The sequence below is a fragment of the Pristiophorus japonicus genome, chromosome 9 (genome assembly GCF_044704955.1).
Source record: "Pristiophorus japonicus isolate sPriJap1 chromosome 9, sPriJap1.hap1, whole genome shotgun sequence".
Taxonomy (NCBI): Eukaryota; Metazoa; Chordata; class Chondrichthyes; family Pristiophoridae; genus Pristiophorus; species Pristiophorus japonicus.
Genome location: NC_091985.1, coordinates 228,933,732 through 228,949,301, shown reverse-complemented (window position 1 = coordinate 228,949,301; position 15,570 = coordinate 228,933,732). Strand labels below are relative to the sequence as shown.

Sequence of the window (15,570 nt, the reverse complement as noted above, 5' to 3'; positions counted from 1 at the left end):
AGAGAGACAGAGAGTGTGCAAGAAACAGATAGCGAGACAGAAAGATAGAAAGTGACAAAGCATGGGAGAAGCAGGGAGAACGTATGAGGACAGATAGAAAAGAGAAAACACACAGAACAGACCGAGGAAGAAATATTAAAGAGCAATAAAGAGACGCAGAGAAAGTGAGAGCACGAGGCAGAGAAAGCAAAAGGTCAGCATGAGTTCGGGACGGAGTGAGTGAGGACACTGAGTATAAACTAGTTAATGTAGAGGGAGCTTTACTCTGTCTCTAACCCCGTGCTCTGCCTGCCCTGGGAATGTTTGATGGGACAATGTAGAGGGAGCTTTACTCTGTATCTAACCCGTGCTGTACCTGCCCTGGGAGTGTTTGATGGGACACTGTAGAGGGAGCTTTACTCTGTATCTAACCCGTGCTGTACCTGCCCTGGGAGTGTTTGATGGGACACTGTAGAGGGAGCTTTACTCTGTATCTAACCAGTGCTGTACCTGCCCTGGGAGTGTTTGATGGGGCAGTGTAAATGTAAGAACATAAGAAATAGGAGGCGGAGTAGGCCATACGGCCCCTCGATCCTGCTCCGCCATTCAATACAATCATGGCTGATCTGATCATGGACTCAGCTCCATTTCCCCGCCCGCTTCCCATAATCCCTTATCCCCTTATCGGTTAAGAAACTGTCTATCTCTGTCTTAAATTTATTCAATGTCCCGGCTTCCACAGGTCTCCGAGGCAGCAAATTCCGCAGATTTGCAACCCTCTGAGAGAAGAAATTTCTCCTCATCTCAATTTTAAATGGGCAGCCCCTCATTCTAAGATCATGCCCCCTAGTTCTTGTCTCCCCCATCAGTGGAAACATCCTCTCTGCATGCACCTTGTCAAGCCCCCTCCTAATCTTACACATTTCGATAAGGTCACCTCTCATTCTTCTGAATTTCAATGAGTAGAGGCCCAACCTCCTCAACCTTTCCTCATAAGTCAACCCCCTCATGCCCAGAATCAACCTAGTGAACCTTCTCTGGACTGCCTCCGAAGCAAGTATAACCTTTCGTAAATATGGAAACCAAAACTGCACGCAGTATTCCAGGTGTGGCCTCACCAATACCCTGTATAACTGCAGCAAGACTTCCCTGCTTTTATACTCCATCCCCTTTGCAATAAAGACCAAGATACCATTGGCCTTTCTGATCACTTGCTGTACCTGCATACTAATCTTTTGTGTTTCATGCACAAGTACCCCCAGGTCCCGCTGTACTGCAGCACTTTGCAATTTTTATCCATTTAAATAATAACTTGCTCTTTGATTTTTTTTTCTGCCAAAGTGTTGACACTTTCCAACATTATACTCCATCTGCCTATTTTTTTCCCACTCACTTACCCTGTCTATATCCTTTTGCAGATTTTTTGTGTCCTCCTCGCACATTGCTTTTCCTCCCATCTTTGTATCGTCAGAAAAGTTGGCTACGTTACAGTCGGTCCCTTCTTCCAAGTTAATATAGATTGTAAATAGTTGGGGTCCCAGCACTGATCCCTGAGGCATCCCACTAGTTACTGATTACCAACCAGAGAATGAACCATTTATCCCGACTCTCTGTTTTCTATTAGTTAGCCAATCCTCTATCCATGCTAATATATTACCCCCAACCCCATGAACTTTTATCTTGTGCAGTAACCTTTTATGTGGCACCTTGTCAAATGCCTTCTGGAAGTCCCAATACATCACATCCACTGGTTCCCCTTTATCCACCCTGTTCGTTACATCCTCAAAGAATTCCAGCAAATTTGTCAAACATGACTTCCCCTTCATAAATCCATGCTGACTCTGCCTGACCGAATTTTGCAGAGGGAGCTTTACTCTGTATCTAACCCGTGCTGTACCTGCCCTGGAAGCGCTCGATGCTGACACTGGGTATAAAGTGGGGACACACTGTCAGGGTAATGTAGAGGGAGCCCTACACTGTATCTAACCCGTGCTGTACCTGCCCTGGAAGCGCTCGATGCTGACACTGGGTATAAAGTGGGGACACATTGTCAGGGTAATGTAGAGGGAGCCCTACACTGTATCTAACCCCCTGTACCTGCCCTGGGAGCACTCGATGCTGACACTGGGTATAAAGTGGGGACACACTGTCAGGGTAATGTAGAGGGAGCCCTACACTGTATCTAACCCGTGCTGTACCTGCCCTGGGAGCGCTCGATGCTGACACTGGGTATAAAGTGGGGGACACACTGTCGGGGTAATGTAGAGGGAGCCCTACACTGTATCTAACCCGTGCTGTACCTGCCCTGGGAGCACTCGATGCTGACACTGGGTATAAAGTGGGGGACACACTGTCAGGGTAATGTAGAGGGAGCCCTACACTGTATCTAACCCGTGCTGTACCTGCCCTGGGAGCACTCGATGCTGACACTGGGTATAAAGTGGGGGACACACTATCAGGGTAATGTAGAGGGAGCCCTACACTGTATCTAACCCGTGCTGTACCTGCCCTGGGAGCGCTCGATGCTGACACTGGGTATAAAGTGGGGACACACTGTCAGGGTAATGTCGAGGGAGCCCTACACTGTATCTAACCCGTGCTGTACCTGCCCTGGGAGCACTCGATGCTGACACTGGGTATAAAGTGGGGGACACACTGTCAGGGTAATGTAGAGGGAGCCCTACACTGTATCTAACCCGTGCTGTACCTGCCCTGGGAGCACTCGATGCTGACACTGGGTATAAAGTGGGGACACACTGTCAGGGTAATGTAGAGGGAGCCCTACACTGTATCTAACCCGTGCTGTACCTGCCCTGGGAGCACTCGATGCTGACACTGGGTATAAAGTGGGGGACACACTGTCAGGGTAATGTCGAGGGAGCCCTACACTGTATCTAACCCGTGCTGTACCTGCCCTGGGAGCACTCGATGCTGACACTGGGTATAAAGTGGGGGACACACTGTCAGGGTAATGTCGAGGGAGCCCTACACTGTATCTAACCCATGCTGTTAACACTGATGTTTAAATTTTGTTGGCAGCTGTTTAGAAAATAAAGGTGTTAAAACATTGAATTTGAACTAAACTATTTTTCCTCATCCCTCAATTTCTCTATCTCATTCCTTCTCTTCTTCTCTCTCCATCATTCTGTCTCTCTTTCATCCCTTTTCGATTTTGCTCTGTCTCTCACATGTGGTCTATCTTTCACTTTATCTCTCTCACTTTTCATCTCTTCTCTCCCACGTTCTAACTCTCCCTCTGTCTCCTCGTTCTCCTAACTCACACGTGGCCTGTGTGTGTCTCTCGGTCTCTTTTTCACTCTGCATCTTCGTGTCACATATCTACCGCCCTCTCATCCTTGTTCACTTACTCATTGTGTATCTGTCTGTCTCTCTCTCACACTCTGCAAATCTTTCTGTGTCACTCACGTTGTCTCACTTCCTCTCTCTCTCTGTCTTTTTCACCCCCTCTCTCTTCCTCCCTCTGTCTTTTTCTCTTTCTCAATCTCACTCTCACAATCATTCGATATCTCTTTGACGCTATCATTCTACGTCTCGCTCTATCTATCTCTCGGTGTCTCCCTCTCTGTGTGTGTCTCCCATCTCCCTCTCTCGCTCCATCTCCCTCCCTCGCTCCATCTCCCTCCCTCCCTCGCTCCATCTCCCTCCCTCGCACCATCTCCATCTCCCTCCCTCGCTCCATCTCCCTCCCTCGCTCCATTTCCCTCCCTCACTCCATCTCCCTCCCTCCCTTGCTCCATCTCCCTCCCTCGCTCCATCTCCCTCCCTCCCTTGCTCCATTTCCCTCCCTCCCTCACTCCATCTCCCTCCCTCCCTCGCTCCATCTCCCTCCCTCACTCCATCTCCCTCCCTCCCTCACTCCATCTCTATCTCCATCTCCCTCCCTCACTCCACCTCCCTCCCTCGCTCCATCTCCCTCCCTCCTTCCATCTCCCTCCCTCGCTCCATCTCCCTCCCTCCCTTGCTCCATCTCCCTCCCTCGCTCCATCTCCCTCCCTCACTCCATCTCCATCTCCCTCCCTCACTCCATCTCCATCTCCCTCCCTCACTCCATCTCCATCTCCCTCCCTCGCTCCATCTCCCTCCCTTGCTCCATCTCCCTCCCTTGCTCCATCTCCCTCCCTTGCTCCATCTCCCTCCCTTGCTCCATCTCCCTCCCTCGCTCCATCTCCCTCCCTCACTCCATCTCCCTCCCTCCCTCGCTCCATCTCCACCCCTCGCTCTGTCTCCATCTCCCTCCCTCGCTCCGTCTCCATCTCCCTCCCTCGCTCCATCTCCCTCCCTCCCTCGCTCCATCTCTCTCTCCCTCCCTCTATTTCTAACTCTCGCACTCTCTCTATCTCTCTCTCCACCTCCCTTTCTGCCTCTCTCCTTTCTCCATCTCACTCTTCATCTCTTTCTCCACTGTCTCTCTCTTTCTCCACTGTCTCTCTCTTTCTCTTGCTCTCCATGATTTTCAATCTCTCTCTCTTTCTCTCCATTTCTCTCTCTCATGTCTCCACAGCAATGTGTTCCATAAATTAAACAAAGTTAAAAGCTTTGAGGAAGTGTTGGACAATCTCTTCAGGCCCATATTTGAGGCGACCCTGTACCCTCAGAAGAACAAGTCACTGCATCTCTTCCTGAAATACGTGAGTGTGCAAATCCCTCCGCCAGTGTGCAAATCCCTCTGCCAGTGTGTAAATCCCTCCGCCAGTGTGTAAAACCCACTGCGAGTTGGAAGCCATTCAGCCCCTCGAGTCTGTTGCACAGGAACAGGAGGAGGCCCATTCAGCCCCTCGAGCCTGTTACACAGGAACAGGAGGAGGCCCATTCAGCCCCTCGAGCCTGTTACACAGCAACAGGAGGAGGCCCATTCAGCCCCTCGAGCCTGTTACACAGGAACAGGAGGAGGCCCATTCAGCCCCTCGAGCCTGTTACACAGGAACAGGAGGAGGCCCATTCAGCCCCTCGAGCCTGTTACACAGCAACAGGAGGAGGCCCATTCAGCCCCTCGAGCCTGTTACACAGGAACAGGAGGTGACCCATTCAGCCCCTCGAGCCTGTTACACAGGAACAGGAGGAGGCCCATTCAGCCCCTCGAGCCTGTTACACAGGAACAGGAGGAGGCCCATTCAGCTCCTCGAGCCTGTTACACAGGAACAGGAGGAGGCCCATTCAGCCCCTCGAGCCTGTTACACAGGAACAGGAGGAGGCCTATTCAGCCCCTCGAGCCTGTTACACAGGAACAGGAGGAGGCCCATTCAGCCCCTCGAGCCTGTTACACAGGAACAAGAGGAGGCCCATTCAGCCTCTCGAGCCTGTTACATAGGAACAGGAAGAGGCCTATTCAGCCCCTCGAGCCTGTTACACAGGAACAGGATGAGGCCCATTCAGTCCCACGAGCCTGTTACACAGGAACAAGAGGAGGCCTCTTCAGCCCCTCGAGCCTGTTGCACAGGAACAGGAGGAGGCCCATTCAGCCCCTTGAGCCTGTCACATAGGAACAGGAGGAGGCCTATTCAGCCCCTCGAGCCTGTTACACAGGAACAAGAGGAGGCCTCTTCAGCCCCTCGAGCCTGTTGCACAGGAACAGGAGGAGGCCCATTCAGCCCCTTGAGCCTGTCACATAGGAACAGGAGGAGGCCTATTCAGCCCCTCGAGCCTGTTGCACAGGAACAGGAGGAGGCCCATTCAGCCCCTCGAGCCTGTCACATAGGAACAGGAGGAGGCCTATTCAGCCCCTCTAGCCTGTTGCACAGGAACAGGAGGAGGCCCATTCAGCCCCTCGGGCCTGTTACACAGGAACAGGAGGAGGCCCATTCAGCCCCTCGAGCCTGTTACACAGGAACAGGAGGAGGCCCATTCAGCCCCTTGAGCCTGTTACACAGGAACAGGAGGAGGCTATTTAGCCCCGGTATCATTCTGATGAATCTGTGCTGCACCCCCTCCAAGGCCAATCTATCCTTCCTGAGATGCGGGGCCCAGAACTGAATGCAGTTCTTCAGGTGGGGTCTGTCTTGGGTAAATAATGTCTGAAGGTTATTGTCATATATTCAACCAGCATTGTAACCCATGTATAATCTGACCTAAGTTGTACACTGTGAGAACAATGACCACTAGATGGTGAACTTGTGGGAGACACTCCTAACCTGGACCTTCAGGTTCAAAAGGGGAAGCTCCACCCACCTTCATCACTTGAGTGCTAAGGAATAAAGGACAGGTCACAGACTGACCTTCTCTCAAGCATGGGCCCCGTGTGCATTTATACTGTGTAGTAAGGACCTATCAATGGCGACGAGAAACTGGGATTTAAACCACGCGAGCATGGCCACTAGCAGAACAGACGAGAGGTACTGTGTTAAGGAATGGTTGGGACAGAGATTCAACATTGTTAAAGCAGCACACAGTTCTCCAGGCAGACAAGGGCAGTCGGGCATGCCCCAACATGTAGTCGAACCCAGAGGGGGAGTTCGACAGAGACAATGGCAAGCTGAACAGCGATTCACGCCATTGCAAGGGACAATGCGGCCAGTAATGGGGCCATCAACACCTGTCAATGGCGCACTCAAAGACAATAACAGGGGCAGTCAGGGACAATCGACTGGCAAGGGGCCTTTTGTTTCAAACAGCAGCTCATACTGGAGGCATGGAGGCACACACTCAGCCGGAGTTTGCAGAGATGAGCAAAATACCTGCAGAAATTGCAGAAATGAACGCTGGGGGAAATCGCTGGAAGCTGAAGTTCAGCGAGTTCACGTGTAGCACGTATACAGTTCATACACCAGAATGCCACCGATAATGATGAAAGTGCTCCTCAATGGCATCCCAGTATCAATGGAGCTAGACACGGGGGCCAGCCAGTCCCTGATGGGTATCAAACAGTTCGAAAAGTTGTGGCCGTCCAAGGCCAGGAGGCCAAAATTATCGCCGATTGACGCACAGCTACGGACTTACACAAAGCAGATCATTCCGGTGCTAGGCAGCACCACGGTAGTCGTGATCCACAAAGATTCGGAGAACAGGTTGCCACTCTGGATTGTCCCGGGGGATGGTCCCGCACTATTGGGAAGGAGTTGGCTTGCTGTCATGAACTGGAAATGGGGCGATGTCAATGCAATTTCCTCTGTGGAGCGAGTATCATGCTCACAGGTCCTGGACAAATTTGACTCATTATTTCAACCCGGCATCGGCACTTTCATCGGGGCCAAGGTAGTGATTCACATAAACCCGGACGCCAGGCCAGTACACCACAAGGCCAGAGCGGTGCCGTACGTGATGCGGAAAAAGATAGAATGCGAATTGGATCGCCTGCTGAGGGAAGGCATCATCTCGCCAGTCGAATTCAGTGACTGGGCGAGCCCGATCGTGCCGGTGCTCAAGGCGGATGGGTCGGTCAGGATATGTGGCGATTACAAGGCCACCATCAATCAGGTGTCACTCCAAGACCAGTACCCGCTACCGAGAGCGGAGGACCTCTTTGCGACGCTATCCGGTGGCAAACTTTTTTCAAAATTGGATCTGACCTCAGCTTACATGACCCAGGAGCTGGCGAGTGAGTTGAAGAAGCTGACCACCATCACGACACACAAGAGGTTGTTTGAGTACAACAGATGTCTGTTCGGGATTCGCTCGGCCGCCGCGATCTTCCAACGAAATATGGAAAGCCTCCTCAAGTCGATTCCAGGGACGGTGGTTTTTCAGGACGACATCCTCATCACGGGTCGCGATACTGAAGAACACCTCCACAACCTGGAGGAGGTGCTACGCAGACTGGACCGGGTAGGTCTGCGACTGAAAAAGGCGAAGTGCGTCGTCCTAGCTCCAGAGGTAGAATTCCTGGGGATGAGGGTAGCAGCAGACGGGATCAGCCCTACTGCGTCCAAGATGGAAGCAATACAGAGAGCACCCAGACCCCGTAACACGACGGAGCTGCGTTCGTTCCGGGGCTCCTGAACTATTTTGGTAACTTTCTTCCCAAATTGAGCACGCTGCTCGAGCCGTTACACGTGCTCCTACGCAAAGGTCGTGAATGGGTCTGGGGGGACAGCCAGGAAAGGGCTTTTAATAGAGCGCGCAGTTTGTTATGTTCCAACAATCTGTTAACACTATACGACCCGTGTAAGTAACTTGTGTTAACGTGCGATGCGTATTCCTATGGGGCCGGGTGTGTGTTGCAGCATGTCAATGTCAAGGGTCAGTTACAGCCGGTAGCTTATGCCTCCAGGAGTCTGTCCCAGGCAGAAAGGGGTTACGGGATGATAGAAAAGGAGGCGCTCACATGTGTATATGCGATAAAGAAAATGCACCAGTACCTGTTTGGCAGGAAATTTGAGCTGGAGACAGATCACAAACCCCTAACATCCCTTTTGGCCGACAACAAGGCCATAAATGCAAACGCATCGGCCCACATACAGAGGTGGGCTCTCACGTTAGCTGCCTATGACTACACAATTCGGCACAGACCGGGCACCGAAAACTGCGCCGATGCACTCAGCAGGCTCCCACTAGCCACCACTGAGGGGGCTACCGAGCATGCTGCTGAGATGGTCATGGCTGTTGAAGCTTTCGGAAGCGAAGGCTCACCCGTGACAGCCCGTCAGATTAAAGTCTGGACAAATAGAGACCCGCTATTGTCTCTAGTCAAGAAATGTGTCCTGAATGGGGACTGGGCAGCCACGTACAGGGCATGCCCTGAGAAATTTAAACCATTTCACAGGCGCAGGGATGAACTCTCGATTCAGGCCGATTGCCTACTGTGGGGAAACCGCGTAGTCATGCCCCAGATGGGCAGAGAGGTGTTCATCAGAGAACTCCACAATGAGCACCCGGACATTGTCATGATGAAGGCAATTGCCAGGTCACACGTTTAGTGGCCAGGGATAGACGCAGATCTGGAACTTTGTGTTCGCAGGTGCAACACGTGTGCCCAGCTGGGCAACGCACCCAGGGAAGCCCCCCTTAGCCCCTGGCCATGGCCCGCCAAGCCATGGTCACGCATCCATGTGGACTACGCAGGTCCTTTCATGGGAAAAATGTTTTTGGTTGTAGTAGACGCCTACTCCAAATGGATCGAGTGTGACATTTTAAATTCAAGCACATCCTCTGCCACGATAGAAAGTCTACGGGCAATGTTCGCCGCCCACGGTCTACCGGACATCTTGGTCAGCGACAATGGCCCGTGCTTCACAAGCACTGAATTCCAGGACTTCATGGCAGGCAATGGAATTAACCATGTCAGAACGGCACCGTTCAAGCCGGCCTCAAACGGCCAGGCAGAACGAGCAGTGCAGATAATCAAACAGGGGATGCTCAGAATCCAAAGGGGTTCCCTACAAACCCGTTTATCACGCCTCCTGTTGGCCAATAGATCCCGACCACACTCGCTCACAGGGGTTCCACCCGCAGAGCTGCTAATGAAAAGGACGCTCAAAACCAGGTTATCCCTTATACACCACACCATGAAATAAATTGTCGAGAGCAGGCGCCAGGCACAATATCACTACCATGACAGGAATGCGAGGGCGCGATGTATTGATGTGAATGATCCTGTTTTTGTCCTCAACTACGCTGCAGGGCCCAAATGGCTCGCAGGCACTGTGGTTGCCTAAGAAGGAAATAGGATTCTGGTAGTTAAACTTACCAATGGACAAATCTGCCGCAAACATGTGGATCAAACAAAAAGGAGGTTCAGCAACCCCATACAAGAAGCAGAGGAAGAACACGATATATAGTTCACTCCTCCACAGGTAACCGAACACCGGAACCAAAGGGAGGTGAGCCCAGTCACTGTGGGCAGTCCGGACAGGCCTGAGGCACCGCAAACAGCAGCCACTCAGGCCAGCGCCCAACAACCGGAGCCCGAACTCAGGCGTTCTACAAGGGAGCGTAAACCACCAGAGAGACTCAACCTGTGATCCCAATAAGACTTTGGGGGGGGAGGTGATGTCATGTATTCAACCAGCATTGTAACCCATGTATAAACTGACCTAAGTTGTACACCGTGAGAACACTGACCACTAGGTGGGAGACACTCCTAACCTGGGCCTTCAGGTACAAAAGGGGAAGCTCCACCCACCTTCATTACTTGAGTGCTAAGGAATAAAGGACAGATCACAGACTGACCTTCTCTCAAGCATGGGCCTCGTGTGCATTTATACTGTATAGTAAGGACGTATCAGTTATTGTGACCAGGGCCTATAATTTTCACATTTTTTTGGGACTAGGGCCTATATTTTCACATATTAATGTGACCAGGGCCTATATTTTTCCAGGTTAATGGGACCAGGGCCTATATTTTCACATATTAATGTGACCAGGGCCTATATTTTTCCAGGTTAATGGGACCAGGGCCTATATTTTCACAGGTTAATGCGACCAGGGCCTATATGTTCAGAGATTAATGGGACCAGGGCCTATATTGTCACTGATTAATGTGACTAGGGCCTATATTTTCACAGATTAATGGGACCAGGTCCTATATTGTCACTGATTAATGTGACCAGGGCCTATATTTTCACTGATTAATGTGACCAGGGCCTATATTTTCCCAAGTTAATGGGACCAGGGCCTATATTTTCCCAGGTTAATGCGACCAGGGCCTATATTTTCACAGATTAATGCGACCAGGGCCTATATTTTCCCAGGTTAATGGGACCAGGGCCTATATTTTCCCAGGTTAATGCGACCAGGGCCTATATTTTCACAGGTTAATGCGACCAGGGCCTATATTTTCACAGATTAATGAGACCAGGGCCTATATTTTCCCAGGTTAATGCGACCAGGGCCTATATTTTCCCAGGTTAATGCGACCAGAGCCTATATTTTCACAGATTAATGCGACCAGGGCCTATATTTTCCCAGGTTAATGCGACCAGGGCCTATATTTTCCCAGGTTAATGCGACCAGAGCCTATATTTTCACAGATTAATGCGACCAGGGCCTATATTTTCCCAGGTTAATGCGACCAGGGCCTATATTTTCCCAGGTTAATGCGATCAGAGCCTATATTTTCACAGATTAATGCGACCAGGGCCTATATTTTCACAGATTAATGCGACCAGGACCTGTGAAAATATAGGCCCTGGTCGCAGTAACCTGGGAAAATATAGGCCCTGGTCGCATTAACCTGGGAAAATATAGGCCCTGGTCCCATTAACCTGTGAAAATATAGTCCCTGGTCCCACTAACCTGGGAAAATATAGTCCCCGGTCCCATTAATCTGTGAAAATATAGGCCCTAGTTGTATTAACCTGTGAAAATATAGGCCCTGGTCCCATTAACTCTTGAAAATATAGGCCCTAGTCCCAAGAAAATGTGAAAATTATAGGCCCTGGTCACAATAACTGATAGGACCTTACTATATAGTATAAATGCACACGAGGCCCATGCTTGAGAGAAGGTCAGTCTGTCACCTGTCCTTTATTCCTCAGCACTCAAGTGATGAAGGTGGGTGGAGCTTCCCCTTTATACCTGAAGGCCCAGGTTAGGAGTGTCTCCCACCTAGTGGTCATTGTTCTCACGGTGTACAACTTAGGTCAGTTTATACATGGGTTACAATGCTGGTTGAATACATGACATCACCTCCCCCCCCAAAGTCTTATTGGGATCACAGGTTGAGTCTCTCTGGTGGTTTACGGTCCCTTGTAGAGCGCCTGAGTTGGGGCTCCGGTTGTTGGGCGCTGGCCTGAGTGTCTGCTGTTTGGGATGCCTCAGGCCTGTCCGGACTGCCCACAGTGACTGGGCTCTCCTCCCTTTGGTTCCGGTGTTCGGTCACCTGTGGTGGAGTAAACTCTACATCGTGTTCTTCCTCTGCTTCTTGTATGGGGTTGCTGAACCTCCTTTTTGTTTGATCCACGTGTTTGAGGCAGATTTGTCCATTGGTAAGTTTAACTACCAAAACCCTATTCCCCTCTTTGGGAATCTAAATGCCTGCAAGTCATTTGGGCCCTGCAGCGTAATTAAGGACAAAAACAGGGTCATTGACATCAATACATCGCGCCCGCACATTCCTGTCATGGTAGTCACATTGTGACTGATGCCTGCTCTCAACAATTTATTTCATGGTGGGGTGTATAAGGGATAACCTGGTTTTGAGCGTCCTTTTCATTAGCAGCTCTGCGGGTGGAACCCCTGTGAGCGAGTGTGGTCGGGATCTATAGGCCAACAGAAGGCGTGATAAGCGGGTTTGTAGGGAACCCCCTTGGATTCTGAGCATCCCCTGTTTGATTATCTGCACTGCTCGTTCTGCCTGGCTGTTTGAGACCGGCTTGAACGGTGCCATTCTGACATGGTTGATTCCATTGCCTGCCATGAAGTCCTGGAATTCAGTGCTTGTGAAGCACGGGCCATTGTCGCTGACCAAGACATCCAGTAGACCGTGGGCGGCGAACATTGCCCGTAGACTTTCTACCGTGACAGAGGATGTGCTTGAATTTAAAATGTCACACTCAATCCATTTGGAGTAGGCGTCTACTACAACCAAAATCATTTTCCCCATGAAAGGACCTGCGTAGTCCACATGGATGCGTGACCATGGTTTGGCGGGCCAGGACCAGGGGCTAAGGGGGGCTTCCCTGGGTGCGTTGCCCAGCTGGGCACACGTGTTGCACCTGCGAACACAAAGTTCCAGATCTGCGTCTATCCCTGGCCATCAAACATGTGATCTGGCAATTGCCTTCATCATGACAATGTCCGGGTGCTCATTGTGGAGTTCTCTGATGAACACCTCTCTGCCCATCTGGGGCATGACTACGCGGTTTCCCCACAGTAGGCAATCGGCCTGAATCGAGAGTTCATCCCTGCGCCTGTGAAATGGTTTAAATTCCTCAGGGCATGCCCTGTACGTGGCTGCCCAGGACACATTTCTTGACTAGAGACAATAGCGGGTCTCTATTTGTCCAGACTTTAATCTGACGGGCTGTCACCGATGAGCCTTCACTTTCGAAAGCTTCAACAGCCATGACCATCTCAGCAGCATGCTCGGTAGCCCCCTCAGTGGTGGCTAGTGGGAGCCTGCTGAGTGCATCGGCGCAGTTTTCAGTGCCTGGTCTGTGCCGAATTGTCTAGTCATAGGCAGCTAAGGTGAGTGCCCATCTCTGTATGCGGGCCGATGCATTCGCATTCATGGCCTTGTTGTCGGCCAAAAGGGACGTTAGGAGTTTGTGACCTGTCTCCAGCTCAACTTTCCTGCCAAACAGATACTGGTGCATTTTTTTTTACTGCATGTACACATGCGAGTGCCTCCTTTTCTACCATCCCGTAGCCCCTTTCTGCTTGGCACAGACTTCTGGAGACATAAGCTACCGGCTTAACTGACCAATGGCATTCACATGCTGCAACACACACCCGACCCCATAGGATGACGCATCGCACGTTAAAACAAGTTTCTTACATGGGTCATATAACATTAACAATTTGTTAGAGCACGTAATTTATTATGTTCCATTAAAAGCCCTTTCCTGGCTGTCCCCCCAGACCCATTCGCGACCTTTGTGTAGCGGCTCTAACAGCGTGCTCAATTTGGGAAGAAAGTTACCAAAATAGTTCAGGAGCCGCAGGAACGAACGCAGCTCCGTCGTGTTACGGGGTCTGGGTGCTCTCTGGATTGCTTCCGTTTTGGACGCAGTAGGTCTGATCCCATCTGCTGCTACCCTCATTCCCAGGAATTCTACCTCTGGAGCTAGGAAGACGCACTTCGCCTTTTTCAGTCGCAGACCTACCCGGTCCAGTCTGCGTAGCACCTCCTCCAGGTTGTGGAGGTGTTCTTCAGTATCGTAACCCGTAATGAGGATGTCGTCTTGAAAAACCACCGTCCCTGGAATCGACTTGAGGAGGCTTTCCATATTTGGCTGAAAGATCGCGGCGGCCGAGCGAATCCCGAATGGACATCTGTTATATTCAAACAACACCTTGTGTGTTGTGATGGTGGTCAGCTTCTTCGACTCACTCGCCAGCTCCTGGGTCATGTAAGCTGAGGTCAGGTCCAATTTTGAAAAAGGTTTGCCTCCGGATAGCGTCGCAAAGAGGTCCTCCGCTCTCGGTAGCGGGTACTGGTCTTGGAGTGACACCCGATTGATGGTGGCCTTGTAATCGCCACATATCCTGACCGACCCATCCGCCTTGAACACCGGCACAATCGGGCTTACCCAGTCACTGAATTCGACTGGCGAGATGATGCCTTCCCTCAGCAGGTGGTCCAATTCGCATTCTATCTTTTCCCGCATCACGTACGGCCTTGTGGTGTACTGGTTTGGTGTCCAGGTTTATGTGAATCACTACCTTGGCCTCCATGAAAGTGCCGATGCCGGGTTGAAATAATGAGTCAAATTGGTTCAGGATCTGTGAGCATGATACTTGCTCCACAGAAGAAATTGCATTGACATCGCCCCATTTCCAGTTCATGACAGCAAGCCAACTCCTCCCCAGTAGTGTGGGACCATCCCCCGGGACAATCCAGAGTGGCAACCTGTTCTCCGAATCTTTGTGGGTCACGACTACCGTGGCGCTGCCTAGCACCGGAATGATCTCCTTTGTATATGTCCATAGCTATGCGCCAATCGGCAATAATTTTGGCCTCCTGGCCTTGGACACCCACAACCTTTCGAACTGTTTGATACTCATCAGGGACTGGCTGGCCCCTGTGTCTAGCTCCATTAATACTGGGATGCCATTGAGGAGCACTTTCATCATTATCGGTGGCGTCCTGGTGTATGAACTGTATAAGTGCTCCACATGAACTCGCTGAACTTCAGCTTCCAGCGATTTCCCCCAGTATTCATTTGGCCTTGTAGGGCTTACATTGGGCCCGTCCTCCTCGTACATCAACCTGGCTGCAGGCTTCCTTCACATACACGCCAAGTGACCGCTGATGTTGCAGTTTCTGCAGGTATATTGCTGATATCTGCAAGCTCTGGCTGGGTGTTTGCCTCCACACCTCCAGCATGAACTGGAGGCCCCGTTGTTGGAAACAAAAGGTCCATTACCAGTCGATCGTCTCTGACTGTCTCTGTAACTGTCCTTAAGCGCATCATTAACAGGTGTTGATGGCCCCATTACTGGCCGCATTGTCCATTGCGATGGCATGAATCGCCGTTCAGCTAGCCATTGTCTCTGTTGAATTCCCCTTTGGGTTCAACTGCATGCTGGGGCATGTCCGATTGCCCTTGTCTGCCTAGAGAACTGTGTGCTGCGTTAACAATGTTGACTCCCTGGTCGTTTGCTGCATTTGAGCCAAGATTTTTTGTCGTACATCATTCTGGTCTCTTCTTCCCCTGAGATAAATGTCTGGGCTATCAGAGCCGCCGCTTCCAAGGCCAAGTCTTTGGTCTCAATCAGTTTCCTGAAAACCCCAGCGTGCCCGATGCCCTGAATAAAAAAGTCTCACAGCATCTCCGCTCTGCATGCATCTGGGAACTTACATAGGCTCGCCAGTCGCCGGAGGTCTGCCACGAAGTCTGGAATGCTTTGCCCTTCTTGCCGCTGGTGCGTGTAAAACCGGTGTCTCGCCATGTGCATGCTGCTCGCCGGTTTAAAGTGTTCCCCGATCAACTTACTGAGCTCTTCGAACGTCTTGTCCGCCGGCTTCTCTGGCGC

The 15,570-nt window shown here is 51.1% G+C and overlaps 1 protein-coding gene across 1 annotated transcript in view; it reads left to right on the top strand.

The window, feature by feature from the left end:
• The window catches only part of LOC139274190 (AMP deaminase 3-like), a 128,568-nt gene that overhangs the window by 21,262 nt on the left and 91,736 nt on the right, over positions 1-15,570 (top strand). Inside the window, exon 5 of the mRNA XM_070891224.1 lies at positions 4,502-4,628. Within this exon, the coding sequence (XP_070747325.1) occupies positions 4,502-4,628 (127 nt within the window). The remainder of the gene's footprint in view (positions 1-4,501; positions 4,629-15,570) is intronic.